At 45.1% G+C, this 11572-nt stretch overlaps 1 protein-coding gene across 1 annotated transcript in view; it reads left to right on the forward strand.

Annotated features, from left to right (window-relative positions):
- LOC130559401 (polyribonucleotide nucleotidyltransferase 1, mitochondrial) overlaps positions 1-5362 on the forward strand; it is a 21359-nt gene extending 15997 nt beyond the window's left edge. The window contains exons 26-28 of the mRNA XM_057342438.1: positions 3361-3439; positions 3526-3573; positions 4878-5362. Of these exons, the coding sequence (XP_057198421.1) occupies positions 3361-3439; positions 3526-3573; positions 4878-5027 (277 nt within the window). The 3' untranslated portion in view covers positions 5028-5362. The remainder of the gene's footprint in view (positions 1-3360; positions 3440-3525; positions 3574-4877) is intronic.
- Positions 5363-11572: the final 6210 nt, after the last annotated feature.

The raw sequence follows: 11572 nt of genomic DNA on the forward strand, positions 1-11572 counted from the left end.
TACTTGAATATTGAACATTTGAAATTTAACACAATTGCTTTTTTTTAAGGCAGAGTTTTATAGGCATGCATTTTCAAACAACATATTTTTTGCTCTGAATTCTTAGATTGCAAATATCCAGGTTTTTTTAAATACAGCCTCACGTTTTCAAGATGAAGAAGAAATTCGGAACATCAAATTCAATTTTCTAAAATTCAAAACGCAGAAATTCAGATCGTACAGAAAGTAGGTCAGAGGTCGTCCACAGGGAAGAGTAGAAGATCTCGGAAAAGTCAAACGGAGCGCTTTGGCCACAATGGCCAGTTATTTGTTCTTATTATCCAATCAAACTCCAAACATGCTGTTTTGGAGAGTGGAACTTCTTACATTGCAATAAAAAGGATTTACATTTTTCAAATTGCGACCACGCCCACAAGACTACACGGGTTGATCGTTTGTTGTTGCTGCAGCATAGCCAAGCTCATACCGCTGCAATCTTAGGCAGCTGCCCGGGATGTGTGCGCTCACTGCCTGCGTTTTTGCCTGCTGTGCCTCCACTGTTTGCGCTCACTCCCAGCGTTTGCTGTTGGTGCTTTTACCCACTGTGTGCTTAGTGCACGCTCGCTGCTAGCTGCCCCACTATGCACGCTGGCTTCGAGCATTTGTGGGTGCATATACATTTAATATATTAGACATGTGGGTTTGTGGGTCCTGCAAAGTCAATGACATACGTGGCACGCTGCAATAAAAGTTATGTATAACATTTAATGCTACAATAGAGAGAAAATGAATAAACTATGTAAGCTACAGACTGAAATAATAACTTTTGTAATAAAAAAATAGTGTATTGAAATGCTATAACTTTGATCCAGGACACATTTAACGACCAGCTGAAACAATCTGGACACAACACACGTAAAGATTTTTTCTTATGACTAGAGCCGATTCCAGTCTTTGTCAGTCAGAAAGGAGCACACACCTAACTGCTGTGCCAGACCACTACACCACACATTCAACGACTGGACGTTCTGCTGAACCAACAAATCTATCGATCTATGTTATATTCCCGTTTTGTCAGTAAAGCAACCATGATGTTCGTGTTTTTGTATGGTTATGCACTTTCTGTTTCATGCAGATTAAACATTTTGATAATGATAACAAGAGAGCATTTATTCCTCAGGATATAATGTAAGTTTGTTGTGGATATAGTTCACTATAAATAATATGTTGAGTAATATATGACTGAAAACGCCATACCTTAATATCCAGGTGCATTTTGCTGCGTTCGTTTTGCAGGCTACTGTATAGTAGATAGAAAATGTGTTTATTTTTATTTCATTTAGACTGTATTCACTAAAACGCATAAACTGATAGCTTTTTTATTTTGCGTTGACAAAGTAGGCTATATTTAGCTTAAGATGGAGGTGTGTTCGTTTGCTAAATGAAAATCTTTTTGTTTTAATTGTACCTCATTGCTACTTGTACTTCATATAAATAAATGAATAAAAGTACTTTAAAACTGCAGTCTTTGTCATTTAAAAAATATACATAGAAATAACACAACAATAGCTTTTATATTTTTCTCCTCATTTCTCTATCTCATTGTTTGTCTGTGTTCAGTCTTTAGCTGTGAACACATATCTGGCATTGTCAGCCATTATGATCAAATTCCATTCATAATATAGTGAAAATAAGATTTGATTAAACATGATTAATGTTTACGACTGGCATGCTGGCTGCACTGACAAAAAAATTCCTTTAGCCAAAGAATAGACAACAGTACTATTACACACTATTTTTTATTAAAGTTTTTATTTCAGTCTAAATGCAGTCTGTAGCTTACATAGTTTATTCATTTTCTCTCTATTGTAGCATTAAATGTTGTACATAACTTTTATTGCAGCGTGCCACGTATGTCATTGACTTTGCAGGACCCACAAACGTTCTTTATAAAAATTGTATACATGTCTAATATATTAAATGTATATGCACCCACAAACGCTGGAAGCCAGCGCGCATAGTGGGGCAGCTAGCAGCGAGCGTGCACTAAGCACACAGTGGGTAAAAGCACCAACAGCAAACGCTGGGAGTGAGCGCAAACAGTGGAGGCACAGCAGGCAAAAACGCAGGCAGTGAGCGCACACATCCCGGGCAGCTGCCTAAGATTGCAGCGGTATGAGCTTGGCTATGCTGCAGCAACAACAAACGATCAACCCGTGTAGTCAATAATTCAGATTTATGAAATTCAAATTCAGATTGTTTTGTCATATTTCTGGCTCCATAAGCATCGCGCTACACTTCACTGCGGACAAATCAGCGTGATGATAAACTTTTAGGATTGAATTTTTCCTTCAGATAATAAAGAGAGTAAACAGTAGAGCTGGGTTTTGAGGCCATTTTGGCGATTCGATTGTTATTTATATGGTTTCAATTCGATTTTATTCGATTTAATATCGATTAGTTATCAGTTTTTCTTTTAAAATATTATTATTGCAGACATGGAATTCATAAATAAATATTTAGGCTGGTAACTGAAACCCCCCTACTCAGTTAAATTAATGAAATGCACATTCACGAAAATAGCAGAGCCCACACAATTGTTTTGAATGACTTTTTACGGGGATTTCCCGAATCGATATTGTTTCTTTAAATTTAAGATCGATTAAATTCAAAGAATCATTATTTTTACCCAGCCCTAGGAAGCAGTGCAAATAAATGAATAGTTTTTCAGAAATGTCTCAATGGTTTTGAGTTCATACAATGGAAGTCAATGGAGTTCAGTGTTGTTTGATTGCCAACGTTCCTTAGAATATCTTCTTTCGTGTTCTGCAGAAGAAAGAAACTCATACAGGTTTGACATGACGTAAGAGTGAGTGTATGATGAATTCTCAGTTTTGGGTGAACTATCACTTTAATTCTTTCCTCACCATTGACAGAAACATCAGACAATCTTTCACTGTTATACAGTAGGGGGTGCTGTTACACATCATCTGAAAAAGTACAGCATCTACAGATCTAAATAATCTGTCCATGTTTTGATCTTTGTTCTGATTCCAATTTAGACAAAATCTTTCACAAAAAAATACATTTGTTTAAAAGCAGACACTCTGTTCTTACATGTTAATGTCTCTTTAAATTCTGGGGGCCATAAAAAATCGGAAAATGTTCAAAATGCTGTCAGTGTAATTTCAGAGGTGGAATGTTTTTTCATCATGCAGTGATGAATCATGCACAATAGGAACACGTACTACCAAAGCACACCGATTTTATTCAGACCTTTTTCACAATACAATTTTACGATAAAACGAACCCAGTACTGCAAAGTATAGTGTCTGTAACTGTGCAGCTTGTGAACAAACGTACTGTTGTGATGTTTTTCAGAGACATTGGTGTGATGGTGAAGCTATATCCTAACATGAGCGCTGTACTCTTACACAACTCACAGCTGGACCACAAAAGAGTGAGTAAACAATCTGAGCAGTCTGAAAGAAACAAAAGTGCTTTGTATGCTTTTGTATATGAAGAACCTTCCGCATGTTTCACCAGATTAAACATCCCAGTGCTCTTGGACTTGAGGTTGGACAGCAGATCCAGGTATAGAACACACACACACACACACACACAATACTTCATACTGGACTTCATAGAGACACTACAGCCTGTCACTGGTCAATCGCATAATGTTAACATACCATTGAGTAGGGTTGGGGATCCAAAATCGATTCCAATTCCAAAATCAGATCCATAAGGCTAAGAATCGGATACTTGATATAAAACTGAAATTTTGACCTTCCAATGTTGCCAAATCTTTCGGTTTTTCCATACATGCGGTTTTCCGGATATTTTTGAATGGCCATTGGGTTGATTTTTGAATATTACTTAAGACCAATACAAAGAAAGGATTTTTAGAAATCTTGGCCAACTGAAAAGTATGAACATGAAAAGTATGAGCATGTACAGCACTCAATACTTAGTTGGGGCTCCTTTTGCCTGAATTACTGCAGCAATGCAGCGTGGCATGGAGTCGATCAGTCTGTGGCACTGCTCAGGTGTTATGAGAGCCCAGGTTGCTCTGATAGTGGCTTTCAGCTCTTCTGCATTGTTGTGTCTGGCATATCGCATCTTCCTCTTCACAATACCCGGTATTATGAACAAAAATCCTTTCTTTGTATTGGTCTTAAGTAATATTCTAATTTTCTGAGATACTGAATTTGGGATTTTCATTAGTTGTCAGTTATAATCATCAAATTAAGAGAAATAAACATTTGAAATATATCAGTCTGTGTGTAATGAATGAATATAATATACAAGTTTCACTTTTTGAATGGAATTAGTGAAACAAATCAACTTTTTGATGATATTCTAATTATATGACCAGCACCTGTAGATTAGAAAGAGCCAACTGTGTGTGATGCGCCAAGCTCTGCCATCAGTCAAAGATCATAGAAGACTAGTGATGGACAAACAGCTTGAGCTACACAAGGAAATGTGAGGGTTTTGTTTGGCCAGAGTTAATGAACGTGCATGTGTTGACTTGTGACCTGCTGATAACATGTTTACACCCTGAAGGAAATGAAGCATGTTTTTACTAGAGTAACCAGTTTAACTATGCCATTTGCAGCGAAACCACAAAAGCCACAAATAAAAAGGCGCTGTTTGTTGTAAATGTTTGTGTGAGGATGCTTTGAAATACAGTGATTAAAAATGAAAGGGACTTGACTAGATTATGTCAACACAGGGCTTGCTGTAGGCTGGTTTTTAAAGAGTTCGTGTGGGAAATAGTTTTTCATTATTCCTCACTAATGCAGTCTCAGTAAATGTCTTCTCATCAGTACTGAAGCAGCAGCTGATGGTGAAACTGAATGTTTATTGCTAATGTTGTGCCGTTGTGTGTACAGGTGAAGTATTTTGGTCGAGACCCGACGGACGGTAGAATGCGATTGTCTCGTAAGGTTCTTCAGTCTCCAGCAGCGACTGTAGTGAAGACTCTCAGCGACAGACACAGTATCTCTATAGGAGCATCTCATGAACACATCACAGACTCATAAAGCCCTGCTTATACACAACCTCATGACTGCAGATTTGATAATAAATGCTCTTATTATGACAAACCTGCTGCATTTCATGTGTTCATAACAACAACAACAGCACAATGAGAAATGTAAGTACTGGGTCTGACAATATGATGAAAATGTGTAGAGAATGTCACTTTTTATTATTGGCCATTCAACACAACTAAGAAGACCAGCGCTCTGAGACATTCATCTCTATCTTTCATACTGTAAATATCAGAAAGATTTCTTGTGCATTGGTAGTCGAGATGGTTTCCTACACTTCTGAATGGATTCTGCTGCTGATGCTGTCATTCATTAAATCTATTTAAAAGGCAATGGACTCGATTCATAATGAGGTGAAACTTTCCCTTTCTCATTGTAGTGCCAGAAACACATGGTTGATAGATGAAGACAGTAGTTCCTGTAGCTCACTTGGTAGAGCATTGCGCTAGGAAATTTAACAATTTATGGACTTCTGCGTCAGTCTACACACCTGTCCAAAAAAGCACATGACGCATGTGTGCGGGGGGGCAGACGCAGGAACCATCGTTTACGATACATATGTGTTGAGCAGATGCAGGAGCCGTCGTTCTATGTCAGCACCACACGTATGTGTCGCGTTCTCTCATGGACTCGGGTTGGAGACTGACGTGAAAGGGAGGAATCTTAATTTGGGCTCTGAAGATGAACGGAGGTCTTATGGTTTTGGAATGACAGTAATTCATGACAGAATTTTCTGTCTTTGGTGGAGTTTACCCTTTAAGTTAAAAACAAGCACGATATATAACAGTTATAAAACAAATCAACAGATCAAAGGTGCCATCAGGAAAAACAAATCAATGTATGGCTGCAGCGTTTTTATTCTATACAAATGTTCAGATGATCTGGGACAGGTCAACTTGTAAAGTGAAACACACATTTTCTTCTAGCTTGTGTGTGGATAATTCACCAGGATATTGTACAAAAACATGTTTAGACAAATATGTGAAAGAATAACTTCATAAAAACAGCCACACAAGCAGACTGGGCTAATGAACTCATACACACTTACAGTACATATAAAGAACGAAGACACTTCAAAAGACGTAGGCCATGAAGTATGTTCATTTCTATGCACTCAATACTTGGTTGGGCCTCCTTTTGCATGAATTACTGCATCAATGCGGCTTGGCATGGAGGCAATCTGCCTGTGGCACTGCTCAGGTGTAATGGGAGCCCAGGTTGCTGTGATAGCGGCCTTCAGGTAATTGCATTTTTGGGTCTGGTGTCTCTCATCATAGATTCTCTATGGGGTTCAGGTCAGGCGATTTTGCTGGCCAATCAAGCACAGTCCACCATGGTCATTGAACCAGTTTTTGGTACCTTTGGCAGTGTGGGCAGGTGCCAAGTCCTGCTGGAAAATTTAATAAGCATTGCAATCAGCATGAAATGTGCTAACTGTTTCTCTTTTTAAGCGTATATACTACTATTCACCGAGCAACCTTGGTAAGTAGAAATTGCTTTTCAAACCCTGTGAGTTATGGCTTCTATTCCTATTATTGTTACTTGCACCTCATGTCATATGTTTAGCTTAGCCTTCTCTGTCAGCTGCGAGGGGTTTATATGCGATAAATGCAAGGAATAGTAAGGCTGACAGAGAAGATCTTAGAATTAGAGTCTCGCATTCAATCTTTATCTGAGGATAGTAAGAGTGTAAGGAACATAGAAAACACTTTGAATGCGAGCAACGTTAGTGCACACAGCTCGGTTCCAGTTGTAGATCCCTCGCAGCTGGGAAACTCTGTGACTGTGAGACGGCGTAGTCGCAGGACAAAACATCACTCAACCATTACGATTACAGTCTCGAACAGGTTTGCGCCGCTCAGTGATGCACCGACTGAGAAAAAGTGCCCTAGTTATCGGTGATTCTATTGTTTGGAACGCTAACATAGAGGCACCAGCCACCATAGTCAAATGTTTACCGGGAGCCAGAGCGCCTGACATCAAGTCAAATTTAAATGTGCTGGCTAAGGCTAATCGTAAATTCAGTAAGATTGTTATTCACGTTGGCATAAATGATGTTCGACTCCTTCAATCGGAGATCACAAAAGATAATATTAAAGAGGTGTGTGAGCTCGCAAGCACGATATCAGACACTGGAATATTCTCTGGCCCCCTCACTGCTTATCGTGGTGATGAGATTTATAGGTTGTCTGAGTGGTGCCTTCAGAATAATATAGTTTTTTTATAAATAACTGGAAGAGTTTTGAGGGCAGACCTGGCCTGTTTAAACCAGATGGTCTCCATCCCTCCTGGGCTGGGGCTTCACTCCTGTCTAGAAATATGGCAGAAAGTCTTATGATAAAGTTTGACTCGCTGGGGCCCAGGTCAGGGAGCAGACAGACGTTAAAATCCTTCAGCAGAGTGAAGACATTTGGATCATTATCTGGTATTATGTTTGCTTCACTGGCCTACGGCTGCAAATCAATCTCCTTGTTACAAATATGGTAGAACAATAACTTCAACTACCAAAGATGCGTTTCTCGATAATCTACTTGAACTGTCTCAAATCTCTAGCATGAGAAATAACGTTGAAGATCTTGACATTACCATTGAAAATTGTAATTCCACCTTCTCGGAAACGCTAGACACAGTGGATCCTCTGCTTTTAAAGAAGATTAAAAATGGCAGCCCAACACCGTGGTATAATGAACACACTCAGGCTCTAAAGAAAGCGGCCCGAAAAATGGAGCGCAACTTTAAGAAAACTAAATTAGAGGTATTTCGTACAGCATGAAAGGATAGTATTCAAAAATACAGGAAAGCCCTAAAAACGTCTAGATCCGCCTACTTTTCATCACTAATAGAAGAAAACCAGCACAACCCTAGGTTCCCTTTCTGTCGGTCTTTCAACGTTGTGTTGCGACAGAATGGGGTTTGAACTTGAGAACCTATCATCTCTGAGTTAACTTTTAAAAGGCCAATGAAATTGGCGAATGGCATGTGCATGCCAATCTCTGCCCCGTACATACGGGTATAAAAGGAAGATCTGGATCTGCGACGCGAGTAGCGGATCGTCCCCTCTTCCGTGACTTTCCCCTGGGTGTTTCGGCAGAGTCAGAGGCGTCTAAAAGAGCAGATTTCCGTTTTTCTCTCTACAGCGTGTCTCTCGAAATGTCTCGCCACTGTGCTTGTGAATGCGGCGGGCTCATCCTGGACGGGGACACACACGATACCTGCATCACATGTCTGGGTCGCCAGCATGCTGAGCGGGCGTTCGTGGATACTCTCTGCCCACACTGCGAGCCTATGAGTGTCAAGGTGTTGCGGTCACGGGTGACTGTATTCTGTTTGAATACAGCCACCACCTTGCTTGCTTCCCGATCGACGGTGTCTGCCGCTTCGGCACAGCCATCCGTCTCTGCGAGCAGCGAGGGTGATATGGGGATTCCCATGGACGCTTCTCCATCAACCACTGGTTCGCGGACCGTTCGTGCCCCGCCACGCTCGCCTAACCCATCCTCACGAGACGGCACAGAGCCATCAAGTGTGCAATGAGGATGAGCTGTCGGTTGCGGCATCGGAAGGTGATTTGCTGGCATCAGACCTGGACAATACATCGGAGCTCCCGCCTTCGGGTGGTTGAGCCCTGGATGAAGCGGACGGGGAGATGTCGGCCATGCTTGCCCGGGCCACCGTGGGCAATCGGGTTGCAGTGCACTGCACCGCCTTCCCCTCGACGCTCGCGGCTGGATGTGTGGTCTCTGGGTGCTGGACGTGACTCCAAGCCACGTTCAGCTCCGGTGCCATTCTTCCCGGAAGTTCATGAAGAGCTCACGAAGACGTGGAACGCCCCCTTCTTGGCGCGATCCGGTCAGACGTGCTCTGTCGCTCTGACTTCTCTCGACGGCGGGGCAGCTAGGGGCTATGTCGCCAGGCTGAGTGTGCTGTCGTGGTGCATCTTTGCCCGCAGACTGCCGCCACCTGGAGAGGTCATCCTAGACTCCCGTCCAAAGTTCTCATCCGCACTCGTGTAGAGAGCTTACACCGCTGCGGGCCAAGCTGCCTCCGCCCTGCACGCCATGGCCATCCTGCAGGAATACCAGGCCAAGGCGTTAAAGCAGCTGCACGAGGAAAAGTCCGACCCAGGGATTATTCAGGAACTTCGTGCCGCCACTGACCTCGCTCTCTGGGCGACTAAGGTGACAGCGCAAGCCCTGGGTCGCACAATGTCCACTTTGGTGGTCCAGGAGAGACACCTCTGGCTGAACCTTGCGCAGATGCGCGACGCCGAGAAAGTTCGCTTTCTCGACGCGCCCATCTCGCAAGGTGGGCTGTTTGGGGATACAGTCGAGGACTTCGCACAGCAGTTCTCGGCCGTAAAAAAGCAGACAGAGGCGATTAAACATATTTTGCCCTGCCGCCTTCAGGCTGTCGAGGTCCCGTGCGGCGTCTGCTCCCCAGCAGCCCTGCCCTTCCCCGGCATCCGCTCCGGTGCAGGTGCCCATGAGATAGGCGGCCTCCCAGAATCGCAAGACCCCGCGGAAGAGAGCATCATCTTCCCGTCAGCAGCCACAGAGAAAGCAGAAGCGCCCCTGACGGGAGGAGCCCAGGGGGATCGAGAGCGGACCTGATGTCAGCAATTCCATCGCGACCGGGTCCGAGGGGGACGGTTCCTGCCCGTCCCCTCCTCCACTGGGCCCTTTTCAGGGCCTGATGGCCACTCCTTCAGAAAAAGAGTTTCCTCTCTCCCTGGGCTTTTCTCTCCACAGACAGTCGCAGCCTCTACCCGACGTTGCATCATGGACTGTGGTACCGCAGCAGACCCACAGGCTTCAGCGCTCTCTAGCAGACGGCGCGTCGCAGCAGGTAAGTCAGCAGTGCCGCCTGCCTCCCCGGGGTCCATCCCATGGCGAGGCGGCTGCCCTGCTAGCCACCGAACCACCCCCCACGGGCACTATGTTACAGATCAGTCCACTAGTCCCGCTGTCGCGGTCCTGGAAGCCTGCCTAGCGCTTTCCACACCGTCGCGGAACCTCCACGTCTGGCTCCTGGATGGGACGAAAAGGTCCTGAGTGGCCTGCCACCTGCGGTCGCTGAGACTATTTCTCAGGCTAGGGCCCCAGCCACTAGGCGTCTACAGTATACACCTTTAAGTGGTGCCTCTTCTTGTCCTGGTGTGCTTCTCGAGGAGACGTGCTGTCCTTCCTCCAAGAGAGACTTGAAAACAATCTCTCCCCTTCCACGCTGAAAGTGTATGTAGCTGCCATTGCCGCTCATTACTACTCAGTCAGTGGTAAGTCATTCGGACAGCATGATCTGGTCATCAGGTTCCTCAGGGGCGCTAGGAGGTTGAATCCTCTACCTTGACTGCGCTGCATACCCTCTTGGGACCTTAACGTGGTCCTTGAGGGCCTCCGAAGGCCCCCGTTCGATCCCCTCGGAGAAGCCAGTCTTCCTCACCTTACGATGAAGATGCTCTCCTGGTGGCGCTCGCTTTGGTCAAGTGGTTAGGGGACCTACAAGCACTCTCGGTGTCCAACGAGTGCCTAGAGTTCGGACCGGCTTTTTCTGACGTTAACCTGAGACCCCGGCCCGGCTACGTGCCCAAGTTTCCCACCACTCCCTTCCGGGACCAGATGGTGAACCTGCAGGCGCTCCCTGTTGGGGAGGAAGACCCAACCCCTTCAGTGTTGTGTCCAGTACGCACCTTGCGCCTCTACTTGGACCGCACGCAGAGCTTCAGAAGCTCTGGAAGCTCTTTGTCTGCTTTGGAGGTTAGCAGAAAGGGAGTGATGTCTCCAAACAGGTTGGCGCACTGGATCGTGGACGCCATCACTACAGCTTACCGATATCAAGATCTCCCGTGCCCACTTGCAGTGAGAGATCACTCTACTCGGGGTGTAGCCTCCTCGTGGGCAATGGGTCAGGGCGCCTCTCTGGCAGACGCCTGCAGAGCCGCGGGTTGGGCTCCGCGCTATACATATGCACGATTCTACAACCTTCATGTAGAGCCTGGAGTCAGCCCATGTCCTGCATGGTCCTAACAGTTAGACTGGCGGCTGGCTGGGTGTACGCCTGCGAATGCGCCTTCTCACCCTTGAGTGAGTCAGTGCGCTATTCTAGCCTCCCAGGCATTCCATCCATCACTAAGCTCTTCTCCGGCAGGGAGCCGGGCGGAGCGGCTTCCTGCCAGGCCTGGTTTCGGTAGAGTTTCCCTAATCAGGTGAACCCCTTAATCTGCGCTGGTGCTCTATACGTAGTGACTCCCCCACTTGAGGTCGTCCCGTATGATGTTTCCTCAATTTACGGTTCCCCCATTGGTGAACCTGTGACCTCCCCTCAGTGGAACCTCCACAAAGTTGTGCACCCCCACCAGAGTGGGCCGCATGCCTTCTTCCCATGAGTTCTTCCCAATTGGTGAGACCATGATGGCATCTCCACAGATTCCCCCCCGTGCGGTGGGATGTGGTCTCCTTAGCACGCCTCTTCTGCAAGAGGAGGTAGCGCTTCCCAGTGTTCCTTACGGTATCGGGCGGCTATCTCGCTATAGAGAACAG

The sequence above is a fragment of the Triplophysa rosa genome, linkage group LG9 (assembly GCF_024868665.1).
Source record: "Triplophysa rosa linkage group LG9, Trosa_1v2, whole genome shotgun sequence".
Lineage (NCBI taxonomy): Eukaryota > Metazoa > Chordata > Actinopteri > Cypriniformes > Nemacheilidae > Triplophysa > Triplophysa rosa.